Raw genomic sequence first — 17,307 nt, forward strand, 5'->3', positions numbered from 1 at the left:
CTCTCTGGCCTATCACCCTCGCATTAACCTCCTTCCATCTATCGCATTCCCAACGCCCCTCCCCCAAGTCCCTCCTCCCTACCTTTCATCTTAGCCTGCTTGGCACACCTTCCTCATTCCTGAAGAAGGGCTTATGCCCGAAACGTCGTTTCTCCTGCTCCTTTGATGCTGCCTGACCTGCTGCACGTTTCCAGCAACACATTTTTCAAGCCTCTCTCGAAAGATACTTGCTAAACTTGGTGTATTATTTATCAACAGGGTCATTCTGACTCTCAAGTACTGCTGGGAACACCACATGGTAGTTTCAATCTTATTTTTGCTAAATAAAACTTTTACAAAGATGAACAAAATTCATCAAGATACATCACGATTTATCTGAAATACACATCATTTTCCCAAATTGCTTGACAATTCTTTCTCCAACACATTAAATCCTCATTATTTGCAGAGAATGGGGACACAGGCATCCCACAAATGAAAAACCACAGATACTACTGCAATATAAAATCTCCTAATTACCACAAAGGTTGGTGCAATCAGACTGGATGAATCAACTGGACAAAAAAATGGAGTCTGGAGCCGACCTCATGAGAACATGGATCCACAGGTAGTGAAAACCAGGATACCTAGAAGTGAGTGTACTCCATTAACCCAAGTGCAATATCAAATTATAGTATCTTAGATTAAGAAACTTACTGTTTGTCAGTTCTGGGTTTCCTCTTAAATTCATCATACGTGGGATAGATGGACCATACACATCTGCATCAAGCAGACCCACAACCTTAACAAAAAGGAAAATAGTGACTTGCTATACAATTCAGCTCAATACAGTTAGCTTAATTCAGCTTGCATTTTAACACAAATGAAGACAGCTTGCAACAAAACTAATATCTAATTCCATAAAAAGAACTTAGTCAAAATGTTACCCTCAACTCAGAATTACAAATGAAACAGAAGGTACAATAAATACCTTTGGTTTGGATAATGCCATACACATAATCTTGCCTTGTTTCACGTATTTACTGTTGCCTATTTCATGATCTTTATTAACATTAAATAAACTTATATCAGAAGCTATACTTACACCAAATATGCTACTTACACTTCAAACCCTTGAAATTTGAGAGAAATTGAATATTGAATCCAATTCTGTATCATTAGCTCTGACTGGGAGCTACATTTTAAAAGCCTTTAGGTTAAACTAGCCTGCACCATCAATTCCAGCCAACTGTCAAAACAAGGCAAGTATGAGTAGTGGCAAGCAGCTTTTAAGAAAAGCAAATCACAACTTTTTGTATCACATTAATTGTATGATGGCAAGCATTTATACACAAGCACTGTACCACTTTATTCATTAGACAAAAAGAAACCTCAATTCAAGTAAACTGATTACATAATTACTTCACACTTTAAGCAAAATTATGCTTAATAAATATTAATTCATGCTGCTGCAAAAGGCTAATTGTAACATTGTTTTCAAAACCAGGACGTTATACAGAGGCCAACAAAAATTTCTTTTGCTGGTCAAGAAAAAACAAACCTGACATATTGCCAAGTACAACCAATATTGGTTTTCAAACCAGCTGGACGGTTGGAATACAGTGTTACAAAGTATTGACATATATCATTGCTGCGCTATCAGACAATAGAATTAATTGCCAGAAGTTTGATCATATGTTAAAAAATGACTACATCAATCAGTTCAAACAAACTCAGTAAATATTTCAAGTGATAGGTTAGTTCTCATTTATTCAGCTGGGAAAGTTATCTAGCTAGAAAATAGAACTTTGGCCTTTATAGTTCGCAGTTTAACTTGTCCAAAAAATTTGATGGATTTTATACCATGGTTTCTAGTTAGCAGATAGTAAAAGCAGCTCTGCTGATATTCAACACCTGTGTGATTAGGCCAAGCAATAATGTGCCTCCTTTGACAGACTGAAAAATTCTTAGTGAGGCAGATTCTTCACCAGGACATGAAAACAAAATTGAATTAAATACTTGTAAAAGTCTCCAATAATTAAAATTTGAAAGAATAAGGCTCCAAACATACAAAACTAAATTCAAGGTCAGGTGTAGTTTTTACTCATTAAAATTTAATCACACCACTGAAGTTAAATGGATGAGCCTTAATATTTGTTCAGTGGGCTAGAGCTGATAGCCTCAAACTAGTCCTGCCAGATTAAGGTTGTTCTGTCTTAAGCTACCAACAACTCAAAGCATTTCCAGTTCTGGTCAGCAACACCAGATTTCTTTTGGATCCATACAGGCTCAATAGATTATTTTTAAAACGGCGGGTGACAGAATTTCTAATGTTCCATCTATTAATATCAAAACTTAAGAGAATACAAGTTCTTTTCCAGTAAACCAATACAAAGTTTCTACAATTGAGCTGCAACAAACTCCTCAGTTGCATCATTATCAAATACATATTGCACTAAAAACATGAATCTCAAATGGCATAGCATAGCAATCCATTTAACACAGATATCAACAATAAAGAGCACACATGTAAGGCTCAGAGGAGATAAGTGGCAGTCATAACTGATTCCGGATTGTAATAGTCATGATTTGCAGTCTCGAGAGAAAAGCTGGATGTTTAGAATTCTTAAATTAAGTGAGGAACAAAAAGTGTGTGATGTGACACATTTGGAAAATGGAAACCTCAAATCTACAGACAATATTTGTGGCCATGATGTCTGAGTGTTTCAACCGAAATATTGTAATAACCCCACAGGTAACCACAAAGCAAAATAATCAAATTTACCAAATGGTTCTCAGATGGTGGAATTCACAACAAGTTTTCACTTTTTCTAAATTATACTTCAACATAATTCAGAATAAACATAAAAACAAGTTATCAGGGAGATACTTCAAATAGTTATTTCATATAGACAATATGCATGTGCATCATTCTACATTGTCATGTGGCACTAAATATGGTTATAAAATCCTCTAGCTAAGACTCTGGTACATAGCATTGCTTACTTCTCCACTGAACCGATACAGCTGTCAACTGGCATTCACCAGCAAACAGCTGTCACCAAAAGACATGACCAAGTATCGATGGTATCCATACACATAGACAAGGAGGGTACCAGTTCGACTGGGACAATACATCCATCCTGGGACAGGCTAAACAAAGACACGCACGGCAAGTCCTAGAGGCCTGGCATTCAAACTGGAACTCCACTAACAAACACACAGACTTGGACCCCATTTAACAACATCTCAGAAACAGAACCAGAAATGATATCACCCACAACAACAAACCAAGACAGATAAATAGCAAGTGGGACAGAACACCAACGCTTCACTGGAAGCCTACTGATTATGTCACCTAGCATGGTGACGAAACTTCTGAGAAATCTACCAGCTGAGTGAGCAAACTTACAGTTTGACTTTTCACAAGTGATTGAAAACTCTTAAAAATCCTAAAATCCTTGCCAAGTTTTTAAATAAACAATTACAGATTCCACAACTATTTTTAACATATTGCAAATTTTCCTCACCGTACTATTCATACATCACTACAACACGGGAGTTTTGAAAAAATTTGTTCATAGGATGTGGGCATCACAGGCTGGGCAGTTCAGAATGAAAGCATTACTGTGGGTCTGGAGTCATGTGTCAGCCAAACAGGTCAGGATGGGAGACATTAGTAAATCAGAGTCAACTGTGGTCACATGGTCATCATTAAAGTAGGGCCCCTTAAAGATCAAAGAGATGGTCTTTATTTTGAATCGGAGCAGATGCCTGAGATATTAAATGGATATGTTCCGTCATTTTTTACTGTGGAGAAAGAAATAGATGCCAGAGAGCTCAGGAAAATAAATACTGATGTTTTAAAAAATAGTTCACATTACAGAAGTAGTGCTGGGTGTTTGAGAAGATATAAAAGGTGGATAAATCTCCAAGACCCAATCTCGTACATCCCATGACATTGTGGGAGGTTCGGGAAGAACTTGCAGTATCCCTTGCATAAAGATTTATATAATCTATAATTAAGGGTGAGGTGCTGGATGACTGGAAAGACGTTAATGTTGTGCCTTTGTTTAAGAAACGATGTAAGGAGCAGCCTGGGAGCTACGGACCTGAGAGTCTGACTTTAGTGGTGGGTAAACTGTTGGAGATGATTCTAAAAGATAGGATTTATATGAATTTAGAGGCAAAACTTGATTAGGGAAAGTCAACATGGTTTTGTGCGGGAGAAATCATGTCTCCCAAACTTGATTGGAGTTTGAGGAAATAACCAAGAAGATTGATGAGGAAAGAGCGGCAGACGCTGTTTACTTGGTCTTCAGTCAAGCCTTTGACAAGGTTCTGCATTGTAGACTAATTAGTAAAGTGAGTTCACATGGTGAGCTTGCAAACTGGATGCAAACTTGGCTTAATTGCACGAGACGGAGAGCAATTGTTGAGGGTTGTTTTTCAGACTGGAGGTGGTGTTCCACAGGGATTGGTGCTGGGTCCACTTTTGTTTGTCATTTATATAAATGATTTAGATGAAAATATAGAAGGTATGGTTAGTAAGTTTGCAGATGACACCAAAATTGGTGATGTTGGAGGGAGTAAAGAAGGTTATCTAAGATCACAAAGAGATCTTGATCAATTGGGTCAATGGGTTAAAGAGTGGTTGATAAAGTTTAATTTGGATAAATGTCAGATACTGTATTTTCATAAAGAAAAGGGAAGAACTTCTACAATTAGAAGTACGGCCTTGGGTAGTGTTGTAGAACCAAAATACCTACAGGTTCAGGTACATGTAGACAGGGTGATTAAGGCAGCGTTTAGCATGCTAGCTTTAATTGCTCAGATTTTTCAGTATAGAAGTTGGGACATAATGTTGTGGTTGTACCGGGCATTGGTGAGGCCTCTTCTGGAATACTGTGTGCAGTTCTGGTTGCTCTGTTATTGGAAGGACGTTATTAACCTGGAGAGGGTTCAGAAAAGATTTACAAGGATGTTGCAGAGAATGGCGGATTTGAGCTATAGGGAGAGACTGGAAACACTGGGACTTATTTCACTGCAGCATAGCAGGTTGAGGGGGTGACCTTATTTAGGTTTATAAAATGATGAGGGGTACAGAGAAGGTGAAGGGGAGAACGATTTAAAAGAGACAGGAGGTGCAACATTTTTAAAAAAAAACAGAGTGGTTCGTATGTGGAATGAAGTTCCAGAGGAAGTGGTAAATGAAGGTATAGTTACAATGTTTAAAATACAGTTGGTTAAGTTTATGAATAGGAATTATTCAGAGGGATATGACCAAGTGCAGGTGGTGGGACTGATTTAGTTTGGGAATAGTCTGTTTCCATGCTGTGTGACTCTACTAGGCAAGTATTTTATTCCAGACTGATGGGCGGCACGGTGGCACAGTGGTTAGCATTGCTGCCTCACAGCGCCAGAGACCCGGGTTCAATTCCCGCCTCAGGCGACTGACTGTGTGGAGTTTGCACGTTCTCCCCGTGTCTGCGTGGGTTTCCTCCGGGTGCTCCGGTTTCCTCCCACCGTCCAAAGATGTGCAGGGTCAGGTGAATTGGCCATACTAAATTGCCCGTAGTGTTGGGTATAGGGGTAAATGTAGGGGTATGGGTGGGTTTCGCTTCGGCGGGTCGGTGTGGACTTGTTGGGCCGAAGGGCCTGTTTCCACACTGTAATCTAATCTAATCTAATCACTTGTAATAGATTGAATTGCACCATCTATTGAATTGCACCAGGTGGGAATCAAACCTGTGTCCCCAGAACATTAGCCTTGGATTCTATTTTAGATTAGATTAGATTAGATTACTTACAGTATGGAAACAGGCCCTTCGGCCCAACAAGTCCACACCGCCCCGTCGAAGCGCAACCCACCCATACCCCTACCTTTACCCCTTACCTAACACTACGGGCAATTTAGCATGGCCAAATCACCTGGCCTGCACATCTTTGGACTGTGGGAGGAAACCGGAGGAAACCCACGCAGACACGGGGAGAATGTGCAAACTCCACACAGTCAGTCGCCTGAGGCGGGAATTGAACCTGGGTCTCTGGCGCTGTGAGGCAGCAGTGCTAACCACTGTGCCACCGTGCCGCCCAAGTCTAGATTACTCATTCTAAATTGTGGCTATTTTAATCAATCTGTTGCAAAACATCATGACACACAGCAGGTGCAACTTAAACCCAGACCTCCAAGCCCAGAGGTAGTGCACTACCTGTGCCATAAGAGCCCTAAATAAATTGTAATTATCAACACTGAACAAGTTAATTACAAAATATGATTTCCAATAATAAAATCAGTAGAAATCTTAGTATAAAAGTTTTTACCTTTTAATTATATTAGGTTTCACACAAAAGCACATCCACCTACCATATCGTAAGCAGCAATTCCCAAAGCCAAATTCACTGAAATTAAAGTAAATTTAGATTAGTGCAAAACACCAATAAGACACATTATATCTTAAAATTATCACCTGTGTACAAGTTTGAGAACTTCCAAAGGCAAAGGACACAATCATCACTCTTCTTCACTCCCAAAACAAACAAAGAGAATTCACAAAGATAGTCAATCTCGGTGCCTCCGATTGACACTTCTACTTCTGATTACCAAGGATTAAGGCCTTTTTGGAGAAATACAAAACTGTAGAAAGAGGAGTGCCAGACTGCATTTCAATTTATTGCCAATAAATTACAACAGATTATTTCACATATTGCTAAAAAGAAAAATGAAAAGCTGAAGCTTTTTATCTTGCACTCATCAGGACAAATGCAAGATTGCAGAAGCTGATTGGTTGGCAAGTCAACTCTGACTGGCTCAGGCAATGCCATGGAGGACTTAGTGCGATTGGTTGAAATTCCTGGATCAGACAGACAATTACTTCAGCTCATAATCTGGCACACTTACTCTTACCAGCATGACATGTTTGAATACAGGTAGCGTGCATTTAAAGTCACCTAGCACTGTCAGTACAGGAACAGGCCCTTGGGCCCTCCAAGCCTGCTATTTTCCAAGTATCTGTACCCCTCTGCTCCCTCCTCATTCATGTATCTGTCCAGATACACCTTAAATGACATTATTGTGCTCACCTCTACCACTTATGCTGGCAACACGTTCCAGACACCCACCACCCTCTGCGCAGAGAATTTTCCACACACATTTCCCTTAAACTTTTCTGTTCTCACCTTGAGCTCGTGACCCCTAGTAATTGAGTCCTCGACTCTGGAAAAAGTCTATACACCCTGTCTATACCTCTCATGATTTTGTAGATCTCAAATCAGGTCCCCCCCTGAATCTCCATCTTTTTAATAAAAATAAACCTAAATCTACTCAACCTCTTTTCAAAGCTAGCATCCTCCATACCAGGCAACATCCTGGTGAAGCTCCTCTGCACCATCTCCAAAGCATCCACATCCCTCAGGTGATGTCGTGACCAGAACTGTATGCAGTATTCCAAATGTGGCCGAACCAAAGTCCTATACAACTGTAACATGACCTGCCAACTCTTGTACTCAATACCCGATGAAGGAAAACATTCTTGACCACTATCGAGCTGCATTGCCACCTTCAGGGTACAATGGACTTGAACACCCAAATCTCTCTGAACACCAAATTTTCCTCAGGGCTTTTCCATTTATCATATATAAATTTCACATCATTCAACAATTTATTAGGACTGGAAATCTTGTTAATTGCTGAAACATTAATCACAATGATGTTTCCAGCAAAACAATCTGAATTACCTGAATTGGTCCTATTTTGGCACAACCGTTCCTTCTCTCTGATGCAGAGCCTCCCCCCAATCTGCACTGCTGTCCAAAGTCTTTAAGAGGAGCTCCCCACCCATCAAATCCCTAACAGCTTACTTGACCTGGCCTCACTCACTACCAAGGCACAGCTGCCATCTCCCTCCCCATCTGCTGGACAAACCTGGACATGAAGTAGCTTTCTCAGCAGCCAATAGCAACTCGACACTTGTAAATGTCCCGAGGAGCACTGGTGATTTCGGAGTCTGGCAGCTCCTATCCTGGCCCATGGACTTCCAGTAACTTGGCATCTTGTCAGCCCCTTCCAGACTGCAGGGTGCTAACAGCTTAAACCTAATCACCCCTCTCCCGAGAATGTGATTGAAATGGTGGGTCTCCCTTGGCAAACTGCAACCCACAACTGGCAGGACAAAGAAGGAGACACCAAATCCCATCTGGACCCAAATTCAACCACAAGTAGCAACCCCATCAAGGAATGTACTGATAGCAGCCAGTGAGAAAAGGTGCTATGTCCCCATAAAAAGGCATCACCAGGCAACAGCCAAAAAGTCGCAGAAAAAAAAGTGAGGACACCAGTCGGCAGTCCACAACCTGATGAACGAATATCACCAGACCAGCTTTAATTCCATCGTTCACTACAGGTAATACTTGGGAATAAAGTGTTGAATTTTAAAAATACCTATAAACAAAAGTGTACTTTATTTTCGCAATTTACCATTTTAAGAATTTAGTCAAAGTGCAGTATTTCAACTTAAAGGGTACAAGCGAAGTATTTTAATACTTTTCTCTACTCAGGATGCCACAATGGAACCCAACTCCAGTTTTAACATCAATTCCTGTGAGCTTTACTTAAAGTTGCGAGTTTCAGGAATGCAATCCCAACTAAGTGTGGACACCCTGTACACAGGGACCCATTCTCTGCAAAGGAATATGATCAAACCCTGCATTTTTAAAAACATTTCTCAGTAAGTAGGGATGCTATGGAAGCCAGTTGCTTGTTGCAATTCTTGGCCACCCAATCAACACTCCTTTCTCTTGTAGTACAGATAATTGCAACATTTTGAAATTTGTATTGTTGCATTTGTCTGAGTGTAGGACAACAAGTTTTGTCCATGTCTTTTTGAACATACTTTCAAAATTATTGTTCTTATATATAAGATGTTCAAAATCGGATACACCGGTTTCTAATTGGAACACTACACATTCACTCGAATTTGTACCTGCAGTCGTTGATTTTCCAACACCGCCTTTCCCTGAGGCTACAACGATAACCTGTTTCACTCCTGGAATCATTTTTTGCTTTGGAATTCCCCGTGCCATTAAGCGTTTTTGTCTCTCCTCTATTTTTTCAGCACCGAAACTTGAAGACTGAAATAATTAAATGATATGATAGCCCATCTCATAATTTGAAAAAGTCAGTTTTAAAAATACTTTTGTGGGACGCAAGCATGACTGAAAAGGCCAGAATTTATCCCTCATTCCAGATTGCTCTTAAAAAGTAGGTGCATGTCACTTTTTTCAACCACTGGAATTCCTTTCATACTGGTATAACCACAATATTGTTAGGGAGGAAGATCCAGGAAGGCCAACAAGGTAAGACTTTAAACCTTGGTCCCTCTAGATATTCCTGTGTGTCGGAAATTGTCCCCTCATTCAATCGCTTTCTATTCTACAGACTCCTCGAGTGGTAATTAGATAAGTTGAGAGACACAGTTTCGTAAATGCGCTGACAAACAGGGATTCAAGTCCCCTGGGTTTTAATTGGGGTTAGAGTCCCCGGACATATAGAGTAAGAAAACGAGTTAGAATCCCCTAGGTAAAAAGGGATTAAAATCCCCCAGGTAAATGAGGGTTAAGGTCCTCTAGTGGTGATGTTTGAGGCCCCAGAACAAAAAATGAGAGAGAAAACAAAAGGTAGAGGATATTTACTCTATCACCCTGCCTTAGACTGGTTGTTAAGTGGGGAAATCTCCCACATGAAGGTCAGGACCCTGAAGTGGGCATGGAGACTACATACGTGAAGCTTGAGGCTCCGGAGCATTAACAAAAGTTTGAAACCAGGAACTTCAAAGAAAAACATTGAAACAAAATTTGGTACTTCTGAAAGTTGTTGCCTTTGTACCCCATAGTTCAATTCAATGTGCTTTGTGGCCTGTGTAATAGGGCAGATTTCATTTTTACATTATTATACAACATTAGGACCTTTTTAAAATGATCAAACACGTAACCTTAATACAAACTAATTGAGGACCTCGAGCTCTTGATTTGTTTGAAATTCTACAATGCCGGTTTCAAAAAACAATTGTGTCAGTCGTCCTGCTTTAGCCAGATGAGAGTATTGTATTAAAATCTTTGCTGCTTTCTTTTTAAAAATGCAGAGTGTTCACAAGAAGAAGTGTACATTTTAAGTTTGGCATTTTGTTAAGATTTTAGAGAATATTAAAACTTGAGACGGAGCTGTTTAAGTTCTTTCAATTATTGTTAAGACTTCAGTGGCCCCCTTCACACTGCAAATTCAAAGAATGTTGATCTCTACCAAAGTTGCCACTGTAATTCCCACTGTTTTATTTGGGAAGTTTCATTTACAGAACATATTTTAATATGTTACCTGATGAAGGAGCGTCGCTCCGAAAGCTAGTGTGCTTCCAATTAAAACTGTTGGACTATAACCTGATGTTGTGTGATTTTTAACTTAATATACATGTTGCCCTACTTGGATGCTGCTCCCTGTAAGTGACAACATAATTCCTTCCGATTCCGCTGTTCAAGAGAAGACCAAGAACTCATGTGTTTGTGTACACGTGTGATCGCTTTCTCTCCAGGCTCAGAACAAAGTTGGAGAAGGTAGACCCCATAACTGTGTCTCTGAATGTTTGCTTCAACTGCTATGGAAACGGGACGACAAACTTACAATATGCTGGACACCTTGTAGATGGCATACACTGCTGTGATTCACTGGTGAAGACAGCAAATGTTTAAGATGGTAAATAGTGTTATCAAATAGCTGCTTTGCCCTGCGTGGTGTTGTGATTTTTAAGTGATGAGTGTTCTCATCCGGGCATGTACGAAGCATTCAATTACTTTCCTGTCTTGTAGTTGTGGTCCAAGCCCTTAAAACCAAACCACTTTCGCCCGTCCTCTTCCGTCCCTTGCCCCCACTTCACCCGGTCTCTCCCCTCTCTTCGCCCCCTCACCTCCTCCCTCCCCAGCCAGTGATGCCCACATCCCCATGAATAAACACAATGGTATGTTTTAAAGCGGATGCAGACAAGATCGTGGTGACCAGCGCTGAATTTTTGGACGCGAGGTGCGATTTCTTACATTGATGCCATATCGCATCAAGGTTCGCGGTCAGCCAGCTGAGGGAATGGAGGGATACTCACCCGGGCCCTCAGCGCGGCCGTTATCCAGGCCGGAGTGTGAGTAATGTGGCACGCTACCACCGGCGGCCACCGCCGCCACGATCGGTGCAGCAGCGCCATCCGGTGCTCCTACTTCCTTAGCAACCAAACCCACAAAGTCCACGCATTTTCTCTCGTCACTTCTTTAAACTTCCCGCACAGTGGGCCCGGCTGGTGGGATCAGCTCCCTCCTTCCAACGGCATCCCCTGTCCGTGACGTCACCGCGACCGGAAACCGTCATCACGTCGGCATCTACCCATGGTTCTCAGAGGGGGCAAATTTGAAGGGGCCTTTCATGTGAGCCGTTTGTCTGAGAGTCGGGCGGCTCGCTCCTCAAGCGTTTCGCTGCAGCCGGCTGTAGCGTTTGGCGCCCTGGAGGTGCGTGGTCAAAGGAGTTGGGTGATTTATATTTTGTTTCGAGGGTGTCCGGGAGCTCCCTTTTAATGATGTCAGAGGTGAGGTCTGAACGCGGTGCCCTGTGGTCTGATGCCGAGACCCTGGCGCTGATCGCCGTCTGGAGTGAGGAGAATGTGCAGACGGCGCTGGACGAGCAGCTCAGGAACAGTCACGTTTTCAAGTTCATCTCCTCGCAGCTGCTGGACCAGGGTTATATCCGCACTCCAGAGCAGTGCCGCATCCGCATCAAGGGGCTGAAGAGGAAATACACGCTGGCCAAGGACAGCATTAAGAGAGGCTGTAGCGCCAGCGGCAGGAAGATCTGTCGCTTCTACGAGCAGCTCGATGTTGTGCTCGGTTCCCGGATCGCCAATGAGCGGCCCATCTTTATGGACGCGATCGCGACAGCGGGAGAGTCGCAGGATATCAAAGAGGAGCAGAACAGTCCTCGTTCCGACATCAGTCAAAGGGTTGAATGCCGGAATGGCCATTGTTCTTCCGAGGAGCCTGAGCACTCGTTAGGAGAGACCAGCAACCGTCCATTTGAACCGCAACCCTCCACCAGTGCTTTCTGTAGTAAGTCTTCTTTTTCCTTTTCAGTTGTACTTAACGTTGGTTCAAAACGTACAAAATTGTCTTTCATAGAACACCCGAGAAATCTTGGAATGCCCGGATCATCTAACTGTCAAATAGCTCAAGTCGTCAAGCCACAGGCTGCAATTCTGCACAATCAGTATGCGACAAGAAAATTCAACCCGACTAAATGTAAGCAATGGTCTATCTATACGCAAGTTGTGCGAAACTGCTTTCGGTTTATTGTAAAATTATGCATTATCTCTGCATCTTCAAACTTTTACTACTCTCGAGTATAACCAATGTAACATACAGTCGCCTCGAAGAGTAAACCTATCCCACAGCGTAAATTCCGTAGCCGTGGTTCGGCGCCCTAATGTCTTTAGGAGTTCGGTGATCTAATCTGCAAATCTATTCATTGGCATTTGTAACGTGTTGACAGTTTGCTGTAAACCAGAGGATGGATTATCGCTTGGGGCATCAAACCTTAATCTTCCACTTCTTTCTCTCTTAACTCCCAAGATTCACTGGGTAAATTAGCTCTGCAGTTTTCAGTATTTTGTAGTATTTATTTCCAAACTGTAATACTTAAGTTATGCAGAATCTATAAATTAGAGGAGTGAAAGTTCAATGAAGGTGAGTGTTTTTGGACGTTTATTTAGTCCTGTTGTTATTAACTCTTGAATGATAATGTTTGGAAGAACACTGGAGCTTTCTGAGCAAATTAACAAGTTTATGGGCTTACAATGTACAATCCATCTTTACATCATCTTTGAAGTAGGAGTATTCATGGCTGAAGTTTCTTTGTTCTTATGCTTTCCTGGTGCAAAAAGCTGAAATGATCTGGCAAAAGTCAGCAGAAGCAAGTTTCAGAAGTCTGCATGACTTGACAGTATGTCTTAATTTATCTGGACCTGATGTTCAATCCAGTCTCTGATATTACAGTAGTTTTACCTGCACATGGCACAATGTTTGCTGTTACACTGCACACAGTGTAATTGTGTAATTGCTACAAGAGTGAAGACAAGTCATAGATATGTACAGCATGGAAACAGACCCTTTGGTCCAACCCATCTATGCTGACCCAACATATCCCAACCCAATCTAGTCCCACCTGCCAGCACCCAGCCCATATCCCTCTAAACCCTTCCTATTCATATACACATCCAAAAACCTTTTAAATGTTGCAATTGTACCAGCTTCCACCACTTACTCGGGCAGCTCACTCCATACATGTACCAACTTCTGTGTGAAAAAGTTGCCCCTTAAGTCTCTTTTATATCTTTCCCCTCTCACCCTAAACCTATACCCTCGAGTTCTGGACTCCCCCAGTCAAGAGAAAAGCCGTTGTCTATTTATCCTATCCATGCCCCTCATGATTTGATAAACCTCTATAAGGTCACCCCTCAGTCTTCGACGCTCTAAGGAAAACAGGTCCAGCCTATTCAACCATTCCTGATAGCTCAAATCCTGCAACCCTGGCAACATCCATGTCAATCTTTTCTGAACTCTTTCAAGTTTCACAACGTCCTTCTGATAGGAAGAGACCAGAATTGCACACAATATTCCAAAAGTGGCTGAACCAATGTCCTATATAGCTGCAACATGACCTCACAACTCCTGTACTCAATACTCTGACTGATAAAGGAAAGCATATCAAACGCCTTCTTCACTATCCTATCTACCTGCGACTAATTCCAAGGAGCAATGAGCCTGCACTCCAAGGTCTCTTTGTTCAGCAACATTCCCTAGGACCTTACCATTAAGTGTTTGAGTCTTGCTAAGATTTGCTTTTCCAAAATGCAGCACCTCGCATTTACCTGAATTAAACTCCATCTGATAAGGATCCTGTTGTAATCTGAGGTAACCTTCTTTGCTGTCCACCACACCTCCAATTTTGGTGTCATCTGCAAACTTAGCAACCATACCTCTTATGCTCGCATCCAAGTCATTTATATAAATGACAAAACTTAGAGGAGCCAGCACCGATCCTTGTAGCACTCCACTGCTCACAGGCCTCTAGTCTGAAAAACAACCCTCCCCCACCACCTTCTGTCTTCTACCTTTGAGCCAGTTCTGTATCCAAATGGCAAGTTCTCCCGGTATTCCATGAGATCTAACCTTGCTAACAAGTCTCCCATGGGGAAACTTGTCGAATACCTTTCTGAAGTCCATATAGATCACATCTACTGCTCTGCCCTCATCAATCCTCTTGGTTACTTATTCAAAAAACTCAATCAAGTTTGTGAGACATGATTTTCCATGCACAAAGCCATTTTAACTCTCCCCAATCAGTCCTTGCCTTTCCAAATACATGGAATCCTGAGGGACAGGATGTACCTCTGACAACTTGCCCACCACCAACGTCAGGCTCACTGGTCCATAGTTCCCTGGCTTGTCCTTACCACCTTTCTTAAACAGTGGCACCACATTAGCCAACCTCCAGTCTTCCAGTACCTGACCTGTGACTATTCATGACACACAAATATCTCGGCAAGAGGCCCAGCAATCACTTCTCTAGCTTCCCACAGAGTTCTAGGGTACTGGGGATTTATCCATCTTTATGCATTTCAAGATCTCCAGCACTTCCTCCTTTGTAATCTGGCCTTTTTCAAGGTGTCACCATCTATTTCCCTACATTCTATATCTTCCATATTTTTTCCACAGTAAATACTGATGCAAAATACTCGTTTAATGTCTCCCCCATTTTCTACGGCTCCACACAAAGGCCGCCTTGCTGATCTTTGAGGGGTCCTATTCTCTCCCTAGTTACCTTTTTTGTCCTTCATGTATTTGTGAAAACCCTTTAGATTCTGCTTCATTCTTTTTGCCAAAGCTCTCTCATGTCCCCTTTTTGCCCTCCTGATTTCCATCTTAAGTATACTCCTACTGCCTTTATACTCTTCTAAGGATTCACTTGATGTACCCTGTCTATACCTGACATATGCTTCCTTCTTTTTCTTAACCAAACCCTCAATTTCTTTGGTCATCCAAACCTACCAGCCTTTCCTTTCATCATAACAGGAATATACTGTCTCTGGACCCTCGTTATCTCATTTCTGAAGTCTTCCCCTTTTCCAGCCGTCCCTTTACTTGCGAACATCTGTCCCCAATCAGCTTTTGACAGCTCTTGCCGCTAATACTGTCAAAATTGGCCTTTCTCCAATTTAGAACTTTAACTTTTAGATCTGGTCTATCCTTTTCCATCACTAATTTAAATTGAATAGACTTATGGTGACTGGCCCCAAAGTGCTCCCCCACTGACACCTCAGTCACCTGCCCTGCCTAATTTGCCAAGAGTAGGTCAAGTTTTGCACCTTCTCCAGTAGGTACATCCACATGCTGAATCAGAAAATTTTCTTGTAAGCACTTAACAAATTCCTCTCCACCTACACCCTTAACACTATGGCAGTCCCAGTCTATGTTTGGAAAGTAAAAATCTCCTACCATAACCACACTATTATTCTTACAGATAGCTGAGATCTCCTTACACGTTTGTTTCTCAATTTCCCTCTGACTATTATGGGGTCTACAATTCAATGCCAATAAAGTGATCATCCCTTTCTTGTTTCTCAGTTCCACCCAAATAACTTCCCTGGATGTATTTCTGGGAATATCCTCCCTCAGTACACTTCTAATGCTATCCCTTGTCAAAAATGCCACTCCCCCTCCTCTCTTGCCTCCCTTTCTGTCCTTCCTGCAGCATTTGTATTCTGAAACATTAAGCTGCCAGTCCTGTCCATCCCTGAGCCACGTCACTGTAATTGCTATAAAAGCCCAGTCCCATGTTCCTAACCATGCCCTGAGTTCATCTGCCTTCCCTGTTGGGCCCCTTGCATTGAAATAAATGCAGTTTAATTTATCAGTCCTACCTTGTTCTCTGCTTTGTCCCTGCCTGCCCTGACTGTTTGACTCACTTCTGTTCTCAACTGTACCAGTCTCAGATTGATCTCTTTCCTCACCATCTCCCTGGGTCCACTCCCCATCCCCCCACCTTAATAGTTTAAATCCTCCGGAGCATCTCCAGCAAATCTACCTTTCAGTATATTAGACCCCTTCCAATTCAGGTGAAATCTATCCTCATCGTACAGGTCACTTCCACACTAGAAGAGAATCCAATGATCGAAAAATGTGAATCCTTCTCGCATACTGCAGCTCCTCAGCCATGCATTCATCTGCTCTATTCTCCTATTCCTGCCCTCACTAGCTCACAGCACTGGGAGTAATCCAGATATTACTACTCTCGAGGATCTCCTTTTTAAATTCCTGCCGAGCTCTCTATATTCTCCATTCAGAATCTCATCCTTTTACCTTCCTATGTCATTGGCTGCAATGTGTACAATGACCTCCTGCTGGTCCCTCTTTCCCCTTGAGAACATTCTGCACCCTCTCTTGAGACATCATTGATCCTGGCACCTGGGAGGCAACACACCATTCTGATTTTTCGCTGCTGGCCACAGAAACGTCTATCTGTGCCTCTGACTCGAAAGAAACACAATTGATCTCTTGGAACCCAACGTACCCCTCATTGCATTAGAACCAGTATCAATCCCAGAAACTTGGCTGCTCTTGCTACATTCCCCTGACAATCCCGACATTTTGCAAAATAGCATACCTGTTCGAAATGAGGATAGCCACAGAAGACTCCTGCACTACCTGTCTACCTCTCTTACCTTTCCTGGAATTCACCCATCTGTGTGACTGTACCTGCAACTTTTATCCATTTCTGTAACTGCTGTCCCCTTGCTTTTGTAAATTCCTCATTGCCTCTAACTGTCTCTGCAACCGATCCTTTCGATCTGATAGGATTCGCGGCCAACGGGATTTATTGCAGGTATCATCCTCAGTAACACGTAAACTCTCCCTGAACTCCCACATCCAACAAGAAGCGCATATCACTCTAGTAAAGGCCATTCTTTGCTTCATCCAATCTACAGACCCTTCCTTCCTTCCTTCCTTCCTTCCTTTCTCTCGCTCTTTCTTTCTCTCACGCTCTCTCTTTCGCTCTCGCTCTCCCTTCCTCTCTTTCGTTCTCGCTCTCTCTTCCTTCCTCTCTTTCGCTCTCGCTCACTCTTCCTTCCTCTCTCTCGCTCTCTCTTTCTCCCTCTCTTTTGCTCTCTCTTCCTTCCTCTTCCTCCCTCTCTTTCGCTCTCTCTTCCTTTCTCTTCCTCCCCCTCTTTCGCTCTCTCTTCCTTC

The 17,307-nt window shown here is 42.3% G+C and overlaps 2 protein-coding genes across 6 annotated transcripts in view; one reads left to right on the top strand and one right to left on the bottom strand.

The window, feature by feature from the left end:
• Positions 1-11,352, bottom strand: part of nubpl (nucleotide binding protein-like) — a 31,607-nt gene extending 20,255 nt beyond the window's left edge. The window contains exons 1-4 of one of the 5 annotated variants that reach the window (XM_043697899.1): positions 11,124-11,348; positions 8,961-9,108; positions 6,347-6,381; positions 697-781 (exon numbers count right to left, since the gene is read on the bottom strand). In XM_043697899.1, the coding sequence (XP_043553834.1) occupies positions 697-781; positions 6,347-6,381; positions 8,961-9,108; positions 11,124-11,222 (367 nt within the window). In that variant the 5' untranslated portion in view covers positions 11,223-11,348. Of the gene's footprint in view, positions 1-696; positions 782-6,303; positions 6,382-6,449; positions 6,573-8,960; positions 9,109-11,123 lie in introns of those variants that run through there. The other 4 variants (XM_043697900.1, XM_043697901.1, XM_043697902.1 and 1 more) reach the window with 4 other exon arrangements.
• A 150-nt stretch (positions 11,353-11,502) lies between these two features.
• The window catches only part of LOC122554005 (trihelix transcription factor GT-3a-like), a 27,921-nt gene continuing 22,116 nt past the window's right edge, over positions 11,503-17,307 (top strand). The window contains exons 1-2 of the mRNA XM_043698491.1: positions 11,503-12,114; positions 12,184-12,303. Of these exons, the coding sequence (XP_043554426.1) occupies positions 11,586-12,114; positions 12,184-12,303 (649 nt within the window). The 5' untranslated portion in view covers positions 11,503-11,585. The remainder of the gene's footprint in view (positions 12,115-12,183; positions 12,304-17,307) is intronic.

The sequence above is a fragment of the Chiloscyllium plagiosum genome, chromosome 10, assembly GCF_004010195.1.
Source record: "Chiloscyllium plagiosum isolate BGI_BamShark_2017 chromosome 10, ASM401019v2, whole genome shotgun sequence".
Lineage (NCBI taxonomy): Eukaryota > Metazoa > Chordata > Chondrichthyes > Orectolobiformes > Hemiscylliidae > Chiloscyllium > Chiloscyllium plagiosum.